The sequence below is a fragment of the Aegilops tauschii genome, chromosome 2 (genome assembly GCF_002575655.3).
Source record: "Aegilops tauschii subsp. strangulata cultivar AL8/78 chromosome 2, Aet v6.0, whole genome shotgun sequence".
In the NCBI taxonomy this organism is placed as follows: domain Eukaryota; kingdom Viridiplantae; phylum Streptophyta; class Magnoliopsida; order Poales; family Poaceae; genus Aegilops; species Aegilops tauschii.
The window spans coordinates 374727681-374749672 of record NC_053036.3 but is presented as its reverse complement, the minus strand read 5'-3'; the positions used below and the strand labels follow the sequence as shown (position 1 = coordinate 374749672).

At 47.8% G+C, this 21992-nt stretch overlaps 1 protein-coding gene across 1 annotated transcript; it reads right to left on the bottom strand.

The window, feature by feature from the left end:
- Nucleotides 1–792: 792 nt before the first annotated feature.
- LOC109755334 (uncharacterized) lies at nucleotides 793–8273 on the bottom strand. The gene is made up of 13 exons (XM_020314249.4): nucleotides 8036–8273; nucleotides 7728–7921; nucleotides 3086–3223; nucleotides 2879–2960; nucleotides 2725–2801; nucleotides 2525–2631; nucleotides 2297–2408; nucleotides 2047–2163; nucleotides 1874–1965; nucleotides 1707–1773; nucleotides 1537–1615; nucleotides 1216–1451; nucleotides 793–1114 (listed from the first exon to the last, which is right to left on the bottom strand). The coding sequence occupies exons 2-13, from the start codon at nucleotides 7887–7889 to the stop codon at nucleotides 1088–1090; spliced, it is 1296 nt and encodes a 431-aa protein (XP_020169838.1). The 5' UTR covers nucleotides 7890–7921; nucleotides 8036–8273; the 3' UTR covers nucleotides 793–1087.
- Nucleotides 8274–21992: the final 13719 nt, after the last annotated feature.

Below are 21992 nucleotides of genomic sequence, written 5' to 3'. Positions count from 1 at the left end.
GATCTTTACACTTCTGGGTTTTTCTATGCACTCGATGTATTCGGCTTTAATGAATACGTAGGTCAAGTTCAGATCTAAAAGATTAGTAATTACCATTTAAAGATAAATATTTTCCTTTGGTTCCTGGAAAGTTACATACCATTCAACTTCTCTTTTTCGATTATTGTCTAGCGCGCGTTGCTGGGCAACTATGTACTTTGCCTTTAATATAGTTGTGCCTTGTAGTATTTCGTATATTTTTGGGTCTTGGCCATGTTGGATTGATAAATCTTTAAGAGACCTTATTTTTTATTGGGGACAGTGCAGTATGTTTTGGTCTATCTGACTATGCATAAATGGTGTCGTCCTTGGCAAGAAAAAGAAATTCCTTGCTGTGTGCTGGTGCTACTTTGTGTACCAATTGGCTGATGTGCGTGTGAGTGATATGCTTCCCAGTGTTTAGAATGGTCTTGTTTAGCATGTTCATCTTAGTTGGTTCATGTTTTTTACGTTTACCCCTCTTTGGCTTCTGAATGTTTAGAGTGTTCAGTTAAGCTGAGTGTTCAACTATATGTTTCAAAGTTCAATTTTATTTATAAGCAATGAATGCAATATGGTTGATTATATACATCTTAGAATGCAGATGCCGGAGTAATAAAAGCTGTCATTTAAAAAGAAAAATACAAACAGGGCTCTTACCTGAACAGATTGGATATGTGGCTGCAGTCCCCCGAATCATCTCCCTGTCGAAATATCCCAGGCTCCTAGGATTATGATGCCCAGACCAAGTTGAATGCAAATGCAATAGACGTGTTTGGAAATGATAATAAATCTATGTACTTGATATTTCTCTTGAATTGCATTGTTGTCATCTATACACAAAGCTTCTTTTATACCATATACATAGAGCACTCAGAGAAAACAACCCGTGAAACAGCAACTGTTCCTGGCCGTGTCGAACAGTTACACAGGATGGTGATGAAGCTATGGCCATATTGCAAAACTAGGCCTGCACTCATCTCTCGAAATCTCTGTGCAAATAGGGTCCTAAATATCTCTATATATCTGTCTCCCGTGTCTCCCTATAGCTCGATCCACCATATACAGATCATGCCCTAATCCCAATGAACTTCAACTGCAAACACAGAGCCGAATGTGTTAGTTCTTATATTCCAATTTACTTTATCATCATTGAAAGCTCGACTGAAAAGCCGTGGGTCATCTGCAAAAGCTTACAAGGTTGTTATTGGGCTCCCCCCAGTAGAAGCCATGAATGAAGATGGGTAGAATGTTGCACGCGATCAGGACAAATATCATCAGGGCATGCATCCCCATCCACTCCATGGCAATAGTCGGGCGGCGGTACCCGTAGAGGTCGACCAGCGTGTAGATCCCCGCGAAGAGGAGCCCCGCAGTGCCAGCGGTGCACAGAGTGTAACTTACGGTGTACAATGGCTTATTCATATGCATTCCTGCAGAGATCATCAGAATAGTGCGGTCAATGTCATTGCCCGGGATAATCAGGAATGGAGTGTTAACTGTTGACGATATCCTTACCGAAGAAGTCCATTGCGAAGGCCAGGACGAGCATGCCGAAGGAAGGGACAAGCCAGTGCATGATTCTTTCCCTGTGTTTCTGCAATTAAGGATAGAGATGGAGAAATTCAGAATATGTTGCATTCATCCAGAAGATCAAGTGCTCACCAAATGGACAGCAGACATTTCACCTGAAAATGTACAATTATGTGCCCGTATTGGAGACCGATCAAGCAGGTTACGATGGCCATCACAGAACTGTTTACGGAAAAAAAAACAATCAGAATTTACCCTTGGCACAGAACTCACGTTACAGCTAGAAGAGATAAACTCTGAAGGAATCATGAGTTTTTCTGACCTGAGAAGCCCTTCAGGATCAAAAGGGGCCTGGCACCATGAGGGTGCATCAGGAGGGAGTGGCCCATTTTGCGGTGAATCAATGCTGCATTGCTGTCACAGGAGAGAGGAGTTAATACAGACTGAATGAAGGTGACGAATAAGCATTATGCAAGCTCTTGATTTTATTAGAACCTGGGATCGCGCATAAACCGGTCGACCGTAGAGATGCTGGATGCCTAGGATTTTGCGGTCAATCATGCCAACCGCGTTGCAGCCTGGCCCAGAGTCACCTCGTACACCGCATTTGACCTGATATAAGTTACGGTTTCGAAGCTCATCAGTTCTACTGTCATCTTCTTCTTCTTTTTGCGATTAGTTCTACTGTCATCTATAATACTGCTAGATATATTCTTAGCATAAAAAAAGTGAAAGTGGAACTTACAGTGAATGTTTTCTCTGTGGAACCAGGACCTGATATCCGATACTCCCAGTCAGGAACGTAGGTACCATACAAGAGAACCATGTAGGTGATTGTGATGAGCAAGCCTGCGAGTCTAGCAGAACAATAGCAAATGGTAATTTCAGAAACACAACTTGCTCATACTAAATCATCTATATGTCATGTGGATCAGTGATTTTTTTTTTTGGATTCTTAAAGGTTTGAACTCACAGTTGATATCTGTATCTCTTGATCAAATCAAGTCCAGAATCTACATCATCATCTCCCTTGAGCCAAATCTGACAGAGTGCTGTAACAAGATAAGCTATTGCGATTCTCTGCAATCAAGCAGGCGCCACAAATCATCAGTCATCCCACATTTAGTTGAACTGTTGATGCAGAATAATGTATTGCATATATATGCTGCTTACCTGCAGTATACCCATCAAACGTATTTGTGTAATATCAACCCCAAAAGTAAGGCTACGAACTCCATGAAAAAATCCACCTGTGCATCATAGCAGAAAAAGAAATTAAACATCAACATTATGTCGAAGTTCAAGAACAATCCTAATTAATACGTACCTTGTAGAACAAGACCAACACAGAAGAGCTTCAATGCACGAAGTGTTGCCTTTCGAGTTGCATCCAATTTGTCCGGCACTCTCTGCACGCATCAGGAGATGATGCAATTAGGTGGAAGCAACAGCAATTCGTGAATGTCACACCAGTGTTAGCTTGAGAAAACGAAAGTAAATGTCACGGTCGTGTTGTTAATCAATCAGTGTGTACCTTGTACGCCAGAGCTAGAGCAACCCCAACGATGAAAAGGAAAAAAGGCATGACGAAATCAGCTATGGTTACACCTTCCCAAGGGGAGTGGTTCATTGCCGGAAGAAACGATCCAGCGTCGTCCACGATGATCATAAGCTGCAGCAAGGAAAACAACAGTTAACCTTTGTTCCACTCATTTTGTCAACAGATTAGAAGGGCTCGATGCAGAATGATTTTCTGTTCAGTATATATAGAGCTGTACTGTGCATTCCATGTAGTAACAAATGTTTCTGTTCTACCTTTTCCTAAGAGACTACTCCCTCTGTCCCGTAATATAAGAGCGTTTTTGACACTAGTGAAGTGTCAGTGTCAAAAACGCTCTTATATTACGGGACGGAGGGAGTGGTAGTTAGAACTTTCCACTGTCTAAAAGCATCTGCACATATATATACTGGAGACTTTTCTATATTAACCAACCATCAGGCGTACCCCCACTTGTTACAGACCCAGATCCAATCATGCTAGAGAAAAAATAACCATCAGACGTAGTTAATCAGATATGCTTCCACTCTTGCAATGTTACTTTAGTGCTAATTTTCGTGGTTCTTGCATAATTACGTCTTAAAAACCACAGCTATATAAATCCGAGGAGACAAAGGAACATGATGCTGGTAGGTGATGGTTACAGCTTCGCATTATATATGGTTGTCTGGCTCTGGCATCAGATTCAATCTCCACATGCATTTCATCTCGGAGAACAAATATTCTATCCGGGAAGAAAGAAAGCCCCATGATTAAGCCCGCCCACAGTGAAATCGAGCGCATGATTGCAAGAAGCAGCATGCCTGAATTTCTCACCGGCAACATCAACCCAGCACACCTGAATTCCTCACCCTATGTTAATGTTATTGCCATTATCTCTTTCTTTTGTGAGAAGACGCAAGCGACCTGCGGTCATTTTATTATTATTAGGAAGAGAAGGGAGATACGTCCAGAAACCAATGGACAACGCGACGGCAACACCAAAGGTCGATCGTATGGTGGAAGTAAGTAGGAATCGATGGAGCCACCGGCAGCAAGTTTCGTGGCACGCACGCACACGCTCGGCCAATGTGACTGGCCACGATCGCTTCATCTTGAGACATCTACGAGGCCACAACTCAGAAGGGCGACGTAACTCTCAGCGTAGGACGCAACTTACCAGGTCCGCATGTGGGCAGTAAATAAAAGCAGTGGGTGGAGAGGAGAGGCCATCTACAGCGACGGGAACCTAACCTTCTCTCAGCTTATATATAAATTACACTCCTAATTAATCCATCTATTCTGCCGTGGTATCGCTTAGCTTTCACTTTCACGTAGGCGTATGTATGTGAATTGGAGTAGACGGAACACAGTGGGGCGGCAACCCAACAATGCGTAGCGTTGCCTCATTGTTCAGGCAATTGATCCTGGTAGTATAAACTTGCGTATTTGGTCTTGCAAAAAGTGGACGGCATTCAGGCATGCCTGGGTTGCTCCATGATTTTCAGACAAGGCATGGCTCACCCTCTGGGCTAGAGATAGCTAGCCAATCACTTGGATTTGGAAGGCTGTGTGCATACGTGTGGTACTCTTCAGTCTCCACACAGGGCTGTCATTTTCGGTCCATTGGACAGCCTTGTCTTCCCAGGGAAGAATTGGTTGGGGTGTTGCCATCTGCCACGTTTGGACCGGCTACACAGGATGTGACCTTGGGATCTCATCATCTAAAGATGTAGCACTGTTATTCCACCTATATATGTCGTGCCATCCCGGCTAGCTTGCTCCTTTTCTACCTACAGTATCTGAAGCACGACACGACACACCAAAGGGCAAGGAAAAGGTCGTACCTAATCAGGCTACCGTGTTACTAACTTTCAAGACTTGGCTTAAGCAGGACCATGACTCGACCGCATGACATCAAAAGGTTTGATGAGTTGAGGCCTTGAGTGGATCTCAACTGCTGGGTCAGCACGCGCGACTGCGGCGACGCCGACATTTGATCTTGTTTAGCAGTGCTAGTTGTTCACTCCTGCTTCTCCCTGATGCTTGCCTCCTTTTCGTGCTTGCTTCTCAGTTCCAGCTTACTGGATCGTCACTTCCGCAGGTCAGCTAGCTAGAGCTAGTTCTCACTTCTCAATTATATAGTATTATCTTGCTCGTGTGTGGTGATGGTGGCTCCCATTAGTCCCTGGCACCGTCACAGCGCACGGTTGCGCCGCGTTAGTGTGACACCGACGTTTAGCCTTGTTTACTCCTGCTTCTCCCTCTCGGTGCTGGTGCGACGCCGTCAGGGCAACCGGAGCTGAGAAAACTAATGGTCACTAATGACGCGAAACTTCAAAAGGAGGGTAAACCCACCGCCGCAGGTAGGACAACCATATCAGGCTGCACGATCTGCACGCCAGGGACAGCCCCCCCAGGCCACACAGCTGCCGCTTGCTCGTACTCGTACCAACGTCCAATAAACACAGCGAGATTCTCCCACAGTCGCCTGGGCCTGGCGAATCAGCACCCTGGCTTTGTGCCGGTGGAGCGGCGCGTGTCGGCCTCCCGATCGACGCGTCGCGGGCCAAGCAAGCAACGACAGAGAAAAGAAAAGAAAAGAAAACAAGCGGCGAGGACACGGCGGTGGCCATGTGGAGGCAGCTGCGCCCGTCGCCCCGCCGGCCGGAAGGAACCTCGTCCGACCCGGCCGTGCTGTTGGTTCGTTCACGCGTCCGGCCGGGGTGTCTCGTTTTCTTTTCTACAGCGACGGTGCATCCATCTGTCAGTGCGACCTAGTCACCCGCCAACAACGTCGCACCCACTACGAGCTGCTGCGACCAAGCCGTTGCTTTGGCAGTTGGCGAGCCGGCCTTGGCCGGTCGATGGACACCGGACACCGCCACGCCACCGCGTGATGTAAAGCAGGGGTGATCGATTCTTGCGGTGCGACGGCGAGAGAGCGCGTCACATGCTAAAGGCGCGGCTCGTCTCATGGGGCTTGTCTCGACTCGACGTGGAGGCACCAACAGCCGACGACGCATGCGCCATGCGTCCTCCAGGGTCGGGGAATATTGGCCCGCTACCAGACGTGATCCTCACACCCCCACAGATGCAACAATTTCCACCACCCCCTCTATAAACTAGGCATCTGTACGTACCTAACATTCTTCACCTTTTGTGCCCACGCGCCAAATCCGATCAAACATCTAACCACAACCTAAAATGTGTTTCCCGTTTCAAAAATGGTTCGATTAACTCTTAAAAGTCCACTGAGATTGAGATTTTCTTTTTAGTCTCAACCGATCTTTAAATTGCGCTATGCTTTTCACTAAAACGGAAGTTGCAAATTTCTGAATTGGTTTAGAAAATCCCAGTTGACCAGAACAACGGCAGACCCTTTCAAAAGCGCAAAAAGGTGCATGACCACACTGTAAATATGCATCCCTCCGAAAACGAACTGTGCTATTCATCTTGTTCTGAATTCTTCTACCCTTGATATTCGACTCCTTCGTCGCCTTTACCAATTCTCTCGCCCGGCCCCATGTGCACTGTGTTGCTCGCTTTCACCAATTCTACTGTGCATCTCTACTATTGGAAATTTTATTTCGAGGGATCTACTATTAGAAATTAGCATCGTGTCAGCTGCATCTGTACGTACGCGATATCCTTTTCTAAGTACCAATTATGAGCATACATGCGCTCATCAACTTATCTACACTTAGCTAACATAACATGGAGCGGTGAGCTAGAGTTGACATTCTTTCCACTTCTATTTGCGTATCCAACAAATTCAGGTACGGAAGCAATACAGCAACACAGGGTATATACTACTACGGCATGAATTCTGCCGTGTGCAGTCTCGGGTCCAACAGCTGGTGAATTTCCGTACGCTTGCAACTAGGGTATTTTCCTATTGCGAGCGGGTGGGCCACAACCGGCTAGCGAGCACCGACGGTTCGAAACCCATTTGGCGGCCCGGTGATCGGATTAACTCTTCATTATCTGACGAGCCAGGCCGGTGGCGTCAGTTGTAAAGAAGCATATCAGGATGCGTCGCATAACTGACGTTTAATGATCTTTAAAATGGCTATCAAGATGTGTTGTCACCATAATGCATGGCCACAATGGCTATCTTTAGAGGTAGAACAGAAGTTATAGTAGGAAACATAGGCAGTCGGAGCTTGAAGAAGAGCCGCCCAGCAGAGGAGCTAGGCAATCATACGCCTGTGGCAGCAATGACTATAACTGAGACAACTTGGCATGCTGCCCGTACAGGCCTCGCTGGCCAGCAGTAATGTTCCCTGAAGCGAAAATCTTGTACTACTAGTGATCATGTGGTTGGTTCAATCAACTCTGCTTTCTTTTGGTTACTCTACTAGTTTAAGTGCGGACAAAAAGGGAAAAGAGAAGAAGGCCGGCAATGAGTAGCTAGCATGCTGCATCATGATTCATGGAGCATCTACGTTTGGCTGGCGGTGGCACTAGGCGCTGCGAAATCGATCGCGGCGGAGAAAAATGAAAAGAAAATAAAAGGCCCACGCGGGAAGCAATTCGATTTGGTATCGGATATCAGGAATATCGCAAAGAACGGCGAGAAAGACGTGATTCCGTAAAACGAAGTGAAAGCGTGGAGGGATTTGTTGGCGGCACGTACCAGCACGGTGATTCCCCGAAAGACGTCGAGCGAGACGAGCCGCTGCTGGCGCGGCGCCGCCGGAGACGCCTTGGCCGTCGGCGGGGGGCCGCAGCGGCCGGCCTCCAGATCCAGCGCGGGGCCCGCGGCGTCCTCGCTCCGGACGAGCTCGTAGACGCCCATCCCGGCCGCGCTCCGCCGGCCGTCGCACGCCCCTGCATTGGCCATGGATGGATCACCTCCACTTTCCCCACGGCGGAACAGGAACAGCGGAACAGGCGAAAGCAACAAGCGCGTGGGGGGATGCGGCACGGAAGGCGCCCGCTCACCTGACGGCACAACCAACTCGCCTTGGCTCCTCCTCCTCCTCCTCCTCGCGCGTGCTATCTCTCTCGCCTCGTTGGCCTGGCTTCCTTGTATCTCTCTGGCTTCGTTGGTCTGTTATGGAGTATGTGCTCTCCCTCCCTCCCTCGGCGAGGCGGAGTCGGATCGTTTTGTTGTTACCTCGGCGCGGGGCAAGATCGGTGGTGGACGGGCGGAGCGCATCTATATATACACGGACCGGTATTACGCTCCGTTACGTGATAGGAGATCGTTCGTTTTGGCGTGGCCGTACAGATCCTCGCCGATGGCCGTTTCGCTCACGTGCCGGCCCGGGCTCTCGGGCCGATCCATCGGTCGATCGATGTCCTGCCGGGCCGAGGATTGGTTGGCGCGTGTGCGTGTCTGGTCGCAGCCACATACGGCTTTTCGATTTGGGTGGAAGTGGTGTGGCCGTTAAAGGACCCCCTCTCAAAGCAGGGCCCGTAGCGGATAGGAGATGCTTTCGTATCGGAATGGAATACAGCGCTGCTGCCATGGGGATGGTGTTTGTGGATGAGACGAGACGGCTTTGCTTTGGATTCTTATTATTGAGGAAGGGCTTTGCTTTGGTGGATCAAAATCAAGCTTTTGTTTTGCTGCAAACTGGGTGCTTTTTCTTGTTTCTTTTTTGAGGACGGAGTTCGTTAGTGCTGGGTTTTTTTTTTTGAGGTGAAGTTCGTTAGTGTTGGTGGTGCTAGCAGTAGCGTCCCGCGTCGAGAGAAGCGTTGGATCGGGAAGTACCACCTCGGTCCACGTACGAAATTCTGGAAAAACTTTTTTTAGCAGACGAACACACAAGAATTTAGTACCACCTCGGATAGGAAAAACAATCTTTCCGGCGTTGAGAGGATGAAAAATTGGCGAAACGCACCTTGCTTTATTAGTAGATATAGATGTGAACATTTTCTGAAATGCCGATTTTTTGGGTTTCCGAACATTTTGAATTGTGAACAAATTTGAAAAACATGAACAATTTCTGAAAACATGAACAAAATGTTTCTAAAATGTGAATGTTTTTGAAATTGTTAAAAAAATTCGAATTCTGAAAAAATGAATTATTAATTTTTCATTGAAAAGTGAACAAAATTTGAAAAACTTCACAATGTTTTCAAACATGAACAATTTTTCCTAAAACTGTGTCTATTTTTAAAATTGCTATTTGGGGGGGGGGGGGGGGGGGGGATGTTAACAATTTATGAAATCATGAACAAAACAAGGAATTTGGAACATTTTTTGAAACTTTATTGTAATTTTGAACATTTTTTAGAAATTTTGAATTTGTGAAATAAAATAGAAAAAGGGGGAAAAATGAAAACAGAAAAAACAGCCAGCCCAGGAAGGTCACTTGGGCTGGTCCCTTCATACCTGCCCTTCAGAGAAGGCTCGACTCTTCGTCGCCCGCGGGTGGCAAATAGGATGTGCCCTATCTGGAGGGGCTTTGTCCCGCTCCCTCGCCTCAAGCGGCAAGTGATACGTCTCAAACGCGTCTTTAATTTTTTATTGTTTCATGCTATTATATTATCATTCCCACTATATTATTTTTCTAAACTAACTAATTAATTTAGTGCCTAGTGTCAGTTCCTATATTTCGCATGTTTTTGGTTTCATAGAAAAACCATACCTAGGAAGGTCCAAACACAATGAATTTTTACGATGATTTTTATATGGAAAATAAGAGACGCTAGAAGCTTCGGTAGAAGATCAGAAGAGGCTCACAGGGCCCACAAGCAGTATGTTACCTCATGGCCGTTGAGGCTACTCACATAGTGGGAGTAACGTACTAATGAAATAATTGACTGTTAAAATTACCGGACTAGCCAATGATTTTGACACTTCAAGAGAGAAACCGCAATATGGAAGCTCATGTCTCTGACAAAAATAGTGCAGCAATATGAACCCTCAGTGATCTTTAAAATTGAATATCATCAATGAAGAAAATATGCCCTGGAGGCCATAATAAAGTTATTATTTTATTTACTTATAACATGATAAATATTTATTATTCATGCTAGAATTGTATTAACCGGAAACTTGATACATGTGTGAATACATAGACAAAACAAAGTGTCCCTAGTATGCCTCTACTAGACTAGCTCGTTAATCAAAGATGGTTAAGTTTCCTAACCATAGACATGTATTGTCATTTGATGAACGGGGTCACATCATTAGGAGAATGATGTGATGGACAAGACCCATCCGTTAGCTTAGCATAAATGATCGTTTAGTTTTATTGCTATTGCTTTCTTCATGACTTATACATGTTCCTCTGACTATGAGATTATACAACTCACGAATACCGGAGGAACACCTTGTGTGTTGTCAAATGTCACAACGTAACTGGGTGATTATAAAGATGCTCTACAGGTGTCTCCGATGGTGTTTGTTGAGTTGGCATATATCGAGATTAGGATTTGTCACTCCGTGTTTCGGAGAGGTATCTCTGGGCCCTCTCGGTAATGCACATCACGATAAGCCTTGCAAGCAATGTGACTAATGAGTTAGTCACTGGATGATGTATTACGGAACGAGTAAAGAGACTTGCCGGTAATGAGATTGAACTAGGTATGATGATACCGACGATCGAATCCCGGGCAAGTAACATACCGATGACAAAGGGAACAATGTATGTTGTTATGCGGTTTGACCGATAACGATATTCGTAGAAAATGTAGGAGCCAATATGAGCATCCAGGTTCCGCTATTGGTTATTGACCGAAGATGTGTCTCGGCCATGTCTACATAGTTCTTGAACCCGTAGGGTCCGCATGCTTAACGTTCGATGACGATTTGTATTATGAGTTATGTGATTTGATGACCGAATGTTGTTCGGAGTCCCGGATGAGATCACGAACATGACGAGGAGTCTCGAAATGGTCGAGAGGTAAAGATCGATATATTGGAAGGCTATATTCGGACATCGGAAAGGTTCCGAGTAATTCGGGTATTTTTCGGAGTACCGAGAGTTACGGGAATTCGCCAGGGGAAGTAGTGGGCCTTAATGGGCCATATAGGAAAGGAGAGAAGGACCTGAAGGGTTGGCCGCGCGGCCCCCCATGGCAAGTCCGAATTAGACTAGGGAGGGGGTGGCGCCCCCTTCTCTTTCCTTCTCCCTCTCCTACTCCTTCCCTCTCTCCCCTCTGGGAAAAGGAAGGGGACTCCAACTAGGATTGGGAGTCCTAGTTGGACTCCCCCTATAGGCGCGCCCCTCCTAGGCCGACCTCCTCCTCCTCCCTCCTTTATATACGTGGGCAGGGGCACCCCAAAGGCACTCAAGATTTGTCTTATCCGTGTGCGGTGCCCCCCTCCACAGTTACACACCTCAGTCATATCGTCGTAGTGCTTAGGCGAAGCCCTCACCAGTAACTTCATCATCACCGTCACCATGCCGTCGTGCTGACGAAACTCTCCCTTGGCCTCAACTAGATCAAGAGTTCGAGGGACGTCACCGAGCTGAAAGTGTGCAGATCGCAGAGGTGCCATGCGTTTGGTACTTGGATCGGTTGGATCGCGAAGACGTTCGACTACATCAGCGCTTTACTAAACGCTTCCGCTTTCGGTCTACGAGGGTACGTGGGCACACTCTCCCCGCTCGTTGCTATGCATCTCCTAGATAGATCTTGCATGATCGTAGGATTTTTTTTGAAATTACTGCGTTCCCCAACAGTGCTATCCGGGCCAGGTCTATGCGTAGATGTTATATGCACGAGTAAAACACAAAGAGTTGTGGGCGATAATAGTCATACTGCTTACCAGCATGTCATACTTTAATTCGGCGGTATTGTTGGATGAAGCGGCCTAGACCGACATTACATGACCGCGTTCATGAGACTGGTTCTACCACCGTGCTTCGCACACAGGTGGCTAGTGGGTGCCTGTTTCTCTGACTTTAGTTGAATCGAGTGTGACTACGCCCAGTCCTTGTTGAAGGTTAAAACAGCACACTTGACGAAAAATCATTGTGATTTTGATGCGTAGGTAAGAACGGTTCTTGCTAAGCCCGTAGCAGCCACGTAAAACTTGCAACAACAAAGTAGAGGACGTCTAACTTGTTTTTGCAGGGCTTGCTGTGATGTGATATGGTCAAGACGTGATGAGATATAAATTGTTATATGAGATGATCATGTTTTGTAAAAGTTATCAACAACTGGCAGGAGCCTTATGGTTGTCTCATTATTGCATAAGATGCAAGCGTCATGTAATTGCTTTACTTTATCGTTATGCGATAGCAATAGTTGCAAAAGCAATAGTTGGCGAGACGACCATGTGACGACACGTTGATAGAGATCAAGATGATGGAGATCATGCTGTCATGCCGGTGACGATGGAGATCATGACGGTACTTTGGAGATGGAGATCAAAGGCACAAGATGATGATGGCCATATCATGTCACATATTTTGATTGCATGTGATGTTTATCCTTTATGCATCTTATTTTGCTTAGTACCACGGTAGCATTATGAGATGACCCCTTACTAAAATTTCAAGGTATAAGTGTTCTCCCTGAGTATGCACCGTTGCGACAGTTTTTCGTGCTGAGACACCATGTGATGATCGGGTGTGATAAGCTCGATGTCCACATACAACGGGTGCAAGCCAGTTTTTGCACATGCAGAATACTCGGGTTAAACTTGACGAGCCTAACATATGCAGATATGGCCTCGGAACACTGAGACCGAAAGGTCGAACGTGAATCATATAGTAGATATGATCAACATAGTGATGTTCACCATTGAAAGCTACTCCATCTCACGTGATGATCGGGCATGGTTTAGTTGATATGGATCACGTGATCATTTAGATGACTAGAGGGATGTCTATCTAAGTGGGAGTTCTTAAGTAATATGATTAATTGAACTTTAATTTATCATGAACTTAGTCCTGATAGTATTTGCATATCTATGTTATAGATCAATTGCTCGTGTATAGCTTCCTCGTTTCATTTATGATATGTTAAACTAAAGTTGAAAGTTGATAGTAGCAATGATGTGGACTAGGTTCGTGATCTGAGGATTATCCTCATTGCCGCACAGAAGAATTATGTCCTTGATGCACCGCTAGGTGACAGACCTCTTGCAGGAGCAGATGCAGACGTTATGAACGTTTGGCAAAGCTCGGTATGATGACTACTTGAGAGTATAGTGCACCATGCTTTACGGCTTAGAACCGGGACTTCAAAAAAGTTTTGAATGCCACGGAGCATATAAGATGTTCCAAGAGCTGAAATTTGTATTTCAGACTCATGCCCGAGTCGAGAGGTATGAGACCTTTGACAAGTATTTTGCATACAAGATGGAGGAGAATAGCTCAACCAGTGAGCATGTGCTCAAAATGTCTAAGTACTACAATCGCTTGAATCAAGTGGGAGTTAATCTTCCAGATAAGATAGTGATTGACAGAGTTCTCTAGTCACTATCACCAAGTTACTAGAACTTCGTAATGAACTATAATATGTAAGGGATGGCGAAAACGATTCCCGAGATCTTCGCGATGCTGAAATCAGCGAAGGTAGAAATCAAGAAAAGCATCAAGTGTTGATGGCTGACAAGACCACTAGTTTCAAGTAAAAGGGCAAGGGAAAGAAAGGGAACTTCAAGAAGAATGGCAAGCAAGTTGCCACTCCCATGAAGAAGCCCAAAGCTAGACCCAAGCCTGAAACTGAGTGCTTCTACTGCAAAGGAAATGGTCACTGGAAGTGGAACTGGCCTAGATACTTGGAGGATAAGAATGATGGCAAAGTGAACAAAGGTATATTTGATATACATGTTATTGATGTATACTTTACTAGTGTTTATAGCAACCCCTCGGTATTTGATACTGGTTCAGTTGCTAAGAGTAGTAACTCGAAACGGGAGTTGCAAAATAAACAGAGACTAGTTGAGGGCGAGGTGATGATGTGAGTTGGAAGTGATTCCAAGGTTGATAAGATCACCATCGCACACTCCCTTTACCTTCGGGATTAATGTTGAACCTAAAATAAATGTTATTTTGTGTTTGCGTTGAGCATGAATATGATTGGATCATGTTTATTGCAATACGGTTATTCATTTAAGTCAAAGAATAATTGTTGTTTCTATTTACATGAATAAAACCTTCTATGGTCATACACTCAATATAAATGGTTTATTGAATCTCGATCGTAGTGATACACATATTCATAATATTGAAGCCAAAAGATGCAAAGTTAATAATGATAGTGCAACTTATATGTGGCACTGCCGTTTAGGTCATATTGGTGTAAAGCGCATGAAGAAACTCCATGCTGATGGATTTTTGGAATCACTTGATTATGAATCACTTGATACTTGTGAACCATGCCTTATGGGCAAGATGACTAAAACTCCGTTCTCCGGAACAATGGAGCGAGCAACTGATTTATTGAAAATAATACATACTGATGTACACAGTCCGATGAGTGTTAAGGCTCACGGCGGTTATCGTTATTTTCTGACCTTGACAGATGATTTGAGCAGATATGGGTATATCTACTTAATGAAACATAAGTTTGAAACATTTGAAAAAGTTCAAAGAATTTCTGAGTGAAGTGGAAAATCATCGTAACAAGAAAATAAAGTTTCTACGATCTGATCGTGGAGATGAATATTTGAGTTATGAGTTTGGTCTTCATTTGAAACAATGTGGAATAGTTTCATAACACACGCCACCTGGAACACCACAGCATAATGTGTGTCTGAACGTCGTAACCATACTTTATTGGATATGGTGCGATCTATGATGTCTCTTACCGATTTACCATTATCGTTTTGGGGTTATGCATTAGAGACAACAACATTCACGTAAATAGGGCACCATCTAAATCCGTTGAGACGACACCATATGAGTTGTGGTTTAGCAAGAAACTGAAGCTGTCGTTTCTTAAAGTTTGGGGCTGCGATGCTTATGTGAAAAAGCTTCAACCTGATAAACTCGAACCCAAATCGGAGAAATGTGTCTTCATAGGATACCCAAAGGAGATTGTTGGGTACACCTTCTATCACAGATCCGAAGGCAAGATATCCGTTGCTAAGAATGGATCTGTTGAGGATATAGACCTTAGAGTCACCCGCCAGGAGGGGCCGGGTTACTCGTATGGTCGTTGCCAGAAGCCCGGAGACAAGCTTGAAGACGATGGGCCAGAGATGGGCTAAGACCCGGATACGACTTAAAGCCCATAGTTACAATCATTATTATGGTAGAACTTGTAGTGTAAGGCAAGTATGATTGAGAGTCCGAGCCGGACACTCTTATGAGCCGGCCGGGACTCCAAGGGCTGCTGGGCGTCAGCCTCCCTATATAAAGGGACGACCCGGCAGCGGTTTAGAGACAAGAACAATCTCATCGAGAGCCGGGCATAGCAAGTTTAGCTCCCTGGTGATCGTAACCCTAATCAATACCAACTCAACTGGACGTAGGCTTTTACCTTCACCGTAAGGGGCCGAACCAGTATAAACCCTCGTGTCCCTTGTCCCACATTAACCCCTTCAAGCTTCCTAGTTGCGATGGCTCCACGACTAAGTCCTAGCTCGAGGACATCTGCCGTGACAATTCCACGACAGTTGGCGCCCACCGTGGGGCCAGCGCACGGTGGATTTGAGTTCTTGAAGGGCAGCTTCGAAGGGCTCAAGGGATACGCTGTGGGCCGGATGACCAAGAGTCGTCGCGGCAAGCTCTACATCGACGATGCAAACTGGGGCCCCGACGCCGGCTCAATTGAGTACGGGTACCGGGTCCCCTTCGGCGGAATTCATGTTTTCATTGGCAAGATTGATGAGCCGGGCCCTGAGCCGGGTCTCTGCGCTGATCTCATCGAGACGGCTCAGCTTGCGCGACCCGCCCAGGCCCGGCCTGCCTTAAGGCGCGCTTTTGTGGGATGCATCCATGGAGGGCCCTTTGACCCATCTGGGTCTGGTGATGAGGCGGCCGCCGGCTCTGACGGCGAGTTGGCCACCGATGAGTCAAACTCGTTGTACCAACTTCAAGATGGCAGGCTCATGGGCTGTTCCGATGGTGACAGTATTCCGGACCCGTTTGAGCCGCCGAGTCAGGTTGGAGTCTTTATGGCCGGTGCGCAGCCTATTCAGAACCCCGCCGCTGGAGCGGGAAACCCGGTACCTTCTCCGGCTCAGGTGCTGATGGATCTCACGGACAAGATGACGGCCCTGTTAACTGCCACAGTTGACCCGGCAGATCAAGCTCAGCACGATGCCGAGGTAGCACAGTTAAAATTGGATCTGATAAAAGCTAAAGAGGATCTCGCAGCGGAAGGGATCAGGCTGGCTGCGGAGCGGGCGGCTCTCGATGCCCAGACTCAGCTAATTCAGGCGCAGTCCTTCCAACTCATGATGGATCAGAACGCGGCCAATGAGGTCATGAGAAGGAGGCATCAAAAGGCCCAATCTCGACTCCCACCGGTTTACGATCCACGCAACCTCTTCAACACGCCAGGTGCAGGGTCTAGTAACCCGCCAGGGGTCATAGCGCCCGGGTCTGGACCCCTTATTCGGCCACGAGTGATGGGGCCTCCCCAGGTGCCCCCTGCCCCGCCTCAGTATGTGCCAATACCCCTGGGTCATTACAATAACCCGCTGGAGAACATGGTCACTGCGGCAGCACGGCTGGCGGCTCTCCCAGTTGACGGCGACTCTCCGACGGCTATTGAAACCCGCCGGGTCAGGGAACTCCTTCAGACAGCACTGGCGCAGCAAGAGGCATACTCCTACAGCCGGGACAGGATCCACTCGACCCCCCATCCAGGCCAGAGCCCGAGTTACAACCGGCACATGGTCTCAGCAACCGGCTCAAGTAACGTCCGACGCCATGACCCGCCCCCTGGCCATGGCCCGGCTTATAATGGAGCCTTTTACACAGCAGACCAGGACAAAGCGCGCCAAGAGGCGGAGCAAGTGCCTCAATTGACGGCTTACCAGACCCCCCCCCCGGCTTATCCGACGACTTCCATTGATATGGGTATCCCTACCAGGACCGGGGGTGTCCCTTGTCTGGTGCCAGCTATCCGTAATGAACGTCTACCTAAGGACTTCAAGGGCCCTAGGAAGGTGCCTAACTACACAGCTGACTTACAACCCGCAGCCTGGATCAAGAGTTATGAGATGGCTATGGAGCTGCTGGAGGTCAGTGAGGCGGCCATGGCCAAGTATTTCACCATGATGTTAGATGGAACTGCCCGCACTTGGTTGAAAGGGCTACCACCGAATTCCATTGGGTCTTGGGCTGAGCTGAAAGCCCGGTTCATCCAAAACTTCAAAGATACCTGTAGGCAGTCTATGTCAATTGTGGATTTGACTAACTGTAAGCAGCAGGAGGGTGAGTCCACGACACATTGGGTTCGCCGGGTTAAGGAAATCATACATTCATCAGACAAAATGGATGCCGGCTCAGCAGTTTTAATGCTGGAGCAGAATTGTCGTTTTGTGCCCCTGAAGATGAAGCTCGGGCGGCTTAAGCGTGACTGCACTGATATGGGTACGTTAATGGCAGCTCTTGTCAAGTACGCCGATTCTGATGGTACCAAGGATCCCCCTTCAGATGATGAAAGGACAGGGAAGGGAAAGAAGAACGGCAACGGCAAGGGTCCTCAGTTTAACCCGGGGAACCAAGGAGGAGGCAAGCGCAAGGCAGATGGCAGCCTAGAGTTTGTGGCCAACGCCAGCGCGCAAGGCAACAACCAGCGACGTAAGGGGAGGGCCCCTCCCCGAGGCGGCGGATCAGGACCCTCACTGGAGCAGCTGTTGAATGAGCCTTGTCCGAGGCACGGCTCTAGAGAGAAGCCAGCGACTCATCTATGGAAGGATTGTGCGATCATGAAGGCCTTTAAAAACTACAACGGCCCGGGCAGTGGCTCAGGTGCCGGCGGCTCAGGCGCCGACGGCTTTCATGGCCCGGGGGGCGGCTCAAATTCTGGTCCTCAGAGTGGTCAAGGGGACTTTAATCAACAGTCTGGCCAGGGTCATCAACAGCAGCAGGGGGGTTATCAGATCAATCCAAAGCAGCTTAGCGGTGGACAGTATCATGTGTTTACCACTAGTCTGTGCAAACAAGATCAGAAGCTTCACAAGAGGGCTGTGAATGCTGTTGAGCCGGCGGTCCCACGCTACTTGCGGTGGTCTGAGCAGCCTATAGTGTGGAGTAGGGAGGATCACCCTCCCCGCGTGGATAACCCGGGCCACTTGGCCTTAGTGGTGGCTCCTCAGGTGGGAGGATATAAGTTCACAAAGGTACTCATGGATGGAGGCAGCAGCATCAACATCCTCTATTATGAGACTTTTCGCCGTATGGGGTTGGTTGATAAGAACCTCAGCCAGTCAAACACTATCTTCCACGGTGTGGTACCTGGTAAGTCGGCTTATCCAGTCGGCAAGATCGAATTGGAAGTGGCTTTTGGTGATGAGAACAACTACAGGGTGGAGAAATTGACCTTTGAGGTGGTCAAGATAAGAAGTCCATACCATGCTATATTTGGACGGCCGGCTTACGCCAAGTTCATGGCACGGCCATGTTATGTGTACTTACAGCTCAAGATGCCGGGTCACAACGGGACCATTACGGTTCAGGGCAGCCGGAAAGTGGCTCTGGAGTGTGAAGAAGGTGATGCGGCTTATGCAGAGTCTGTTTGTGCTACAGAGGAGTTGAAGTTTTACAAGGACAATGTTGACCCAACAGATATGACCTCTCTGAAAAAGCCGACGACGGAGAACGAGCCGGCGATGAAATTTAAGTCGGCTGATGAAACTAAGCTTGTTGATTTTGTTCCACGAGATTCATCTCAGCAGTTTAGCATCAGTGCCAATCTGGATCCAAAATAGGAAAGCGCGCTCATCGAGTTCATCCGTGAGAATAGGGACATCTTCACGTGGAAACCTTCTGACATGCCAGGTGTACCTAGAGAACTCGCTGAGCATACTCTCAATGTTGATCCGAAATTTAAGCCGGTCAGACAGTTCCTTCGGCGGTTTAATGAGGAAAGGCGGAAAGCTATTGGTGAGGAAGTAGCCCGGCTCTTGGCGGCCGGGTTTATCGTTGAAGTTTTTCACCCAGAGTGGTTGGCTAACCCGGTGCTCGTGCTCAAGAAGAACGGCACCTGGCGGATGTGTGTGGACTACACGGACTTGAATAAGGCGTGTCCGGCTGATCCTTTTGCCCTCCCCCGTATTGATCAAATCATTGATGCTACGGCAGGTTGTGCACGTTTAAGTTTCTTGGATGCTTATTCCGGTTATCATCAGATTAAGATGGCAGTTAAGGACCAGGAGAAGACGGCGTTCATCACTCCCTTTGGAGCCTTCTGCTATGTGTCGATGCCCTTTGGACTCAAGTGTGCACAGGCGACTTACTAGCGTTGTGTACAGAACTGTCTTCATAAACAGATCGGGCGCAATGTTCACGCTTACGTGGACGATATTGTGGTTAAGTCCATCAAAGAGGAAACTTTGATAGATGATTTGAGGGAAACCTTTGATAATCTCCGGGTCTATAAGATGATGCTTAACCCGGCCAAGTGTGTTTTTGGTGTTCCTGCAGGCAAACTCTTGGGCTTCTTGGTTTCTGACAGAGGCATTGAGGCTAACCCGGAGAAGATCAAGGCCATCACCTCCTTGGCTAAGCCGGTGTGTATAAATGACGTTCAGCGTTTGGCGGGTCGCATCGCTGCTTTAAGCCGGTTCATAAGCCGTTTGGGTGAGAAGGCCATGCCCTTATATCAGTTGATGAAGAAAACTGATAACTTCGTCTGGAATGATGCAGCCAATACCGCTTTTGAGGATTTGAAGAAGCAGCTGGCAGAGCCCCCAGTCCTTGCTGCTCCGGTTGATAAGGAGCCCTTACTACTGTATGTGGCAGCAAACGCACGAGCCGTCAGTGTGGCTATTGTGGTGGAGCGCAAGGAGGAGGGTAAGGAGCATCCGGTTCAGCGGCCGGTTTATTATGTCAGCGAAGTGCTCATTGAATCCAAGTAGCGGTACCCGCATTGGCAGAAGCTGGTATATGGTGTGTTCATGGCAAGCCAGAAACTTAAGCATTATTTTCAGGGTCATCCCATCACTGTGGTCAGCTCCGCTCCCCTTGGCGATATCATTCAAAACAGAGAGGCCACAGGGAGAATTGCTAAGTGGGCTATAGAACTTGGACCTCATGGTCTCAGATATGTGCCACGCACTGCTGTTAAATCTCAGGCCTTGGTGGATTTCATCAATGATTGGACAGAGTCACAAGTGCCCGAGCAAAAGCCGGATAACACCTATTGGACTATTCACTTTGATGGGTCCAGGCAGTTGGAGGGCTCGGGGGCTGGCGTTGTCTTGGCTTCCCCTAAGGGTGACAAGTTCCATTATGTGCTACGGTTGATGTTCCCTTGCACTAACAATGCGGCTGAGTACGAGGCCTTGCTCCACGGTCTTCGGATGGCTAAGGAGATGAGCTTGAGCCGGGTAAGGTGCTTTGGTGACTCAGACTTGGTGGCTCAACAAGTATCAGGCAAGTGGGATTCTAAAGATCCCCTCATGGCGGCTTATCGCCGCGAGGTTGATGCAATCGCCGGGCACTTTCAGGGCTACCAAGTAGAGCACATTGATCGCAGGAAGAACGAGGCGGCTGATGCTCTAAGCCGGCTAGGCTCTCAGCGAAAGCCGGTGCCGCCTAACACTTTCCTGGACGTCCTGTATAACCCTTCGGTTAAGTTACCTACAGAGGAAGACTTGGCTGTCCCTGACCCGGAGGCACGACTGGTGGCGGCTCTTCATGTCATACCAAACTGGACAATGCCATATCTGGCTTATATGACCCGGGGCAAGTTGCCTGAGGATGAAACTTTGGCCAGGCAAATAACCCGGCGGGCTAAGTCAATGATTGTTATCGATGGCGAATTGCATCATCGCAGTGTCACGGGCGCATTTCAGCGTTGTGTCTCCCCTGAGGAGGGTCAAGAGATCTTACGTGAGATCCATGAAGGGGATTGTGGCCATCATGCCGGCTCAAAGTCCCTTGTGGCCAAGGCTTTCCGTCATGGATTTTAGTGGCTGACGGCTCATGCTGATGCAGAGGACTTGGTCAGCAAATGTGACGGTTGCCAGAGGTTTTCACGACGGGCTCACGTGCCGGCTCAGGAGCTGAGGATGATCCCAATCACTTGGCCCTTTGCGGTCTGGGGGCTTGATATGGTTGGGCCTTTTAAAAGGTCCAAGGATAAGAAGACCCACCTCTTGGTGGCAGTTGATAAGTTCACAAAGTGGGTAGAAGCTGAGCCAGTTAGCAAGTGCGATGCAGCCACGGCGGTTCAGTTTATGAAAAAGGTGATTTTCCGCTTCGGCTTTCCGCACAGCATCATAACTGACAATGGCACCAATCTGTCCAAAGGCGCTATGGAAGAGTTTTGTCAACGAGAGCATATCCGACCTGATGTTTCCTCAGTGGCTCATCCTCAATCCAATGGTCAAGCTGAGAGAGCTAACCAGGAGATTCTGAAGGGCATCAAGCCCCGGCTTTTGGTCCCTTTGCAACGGACGCCGGGTTGTTGGGTGGAGGAGTTGCCCTCCGTCTTATGGAGCATCAACACTACTCCTAACAGGTCTACAGGCTTCACGCCTTTCTTCATGGTCTATGGAGCAGAAGCAGTCCTCCCCAGTGATATCCGTCACGACTCACCTCGCGTGGCGGCTTATGTTGAGACGGATAATGAACAGGCGCGCCAGGATGCTCTTGACTTGTTGGACGAACAGCGTGATGTGGCAGCGGCCCGTTTGGCGATTTACCAACAAGACCTGTGCCGTTATCACAGCCGCCGGGTCAAATCCCGGGTCTTCCAGGAAGGCGACCTTGTGCTCCGGCTCATCCAGGATCAAACAGACGCGCACAAGTTATCCCCGCCTTGGGAAGGGCCCTTTGTGGTCAGCAAGAACTTGCACAACGGGTCC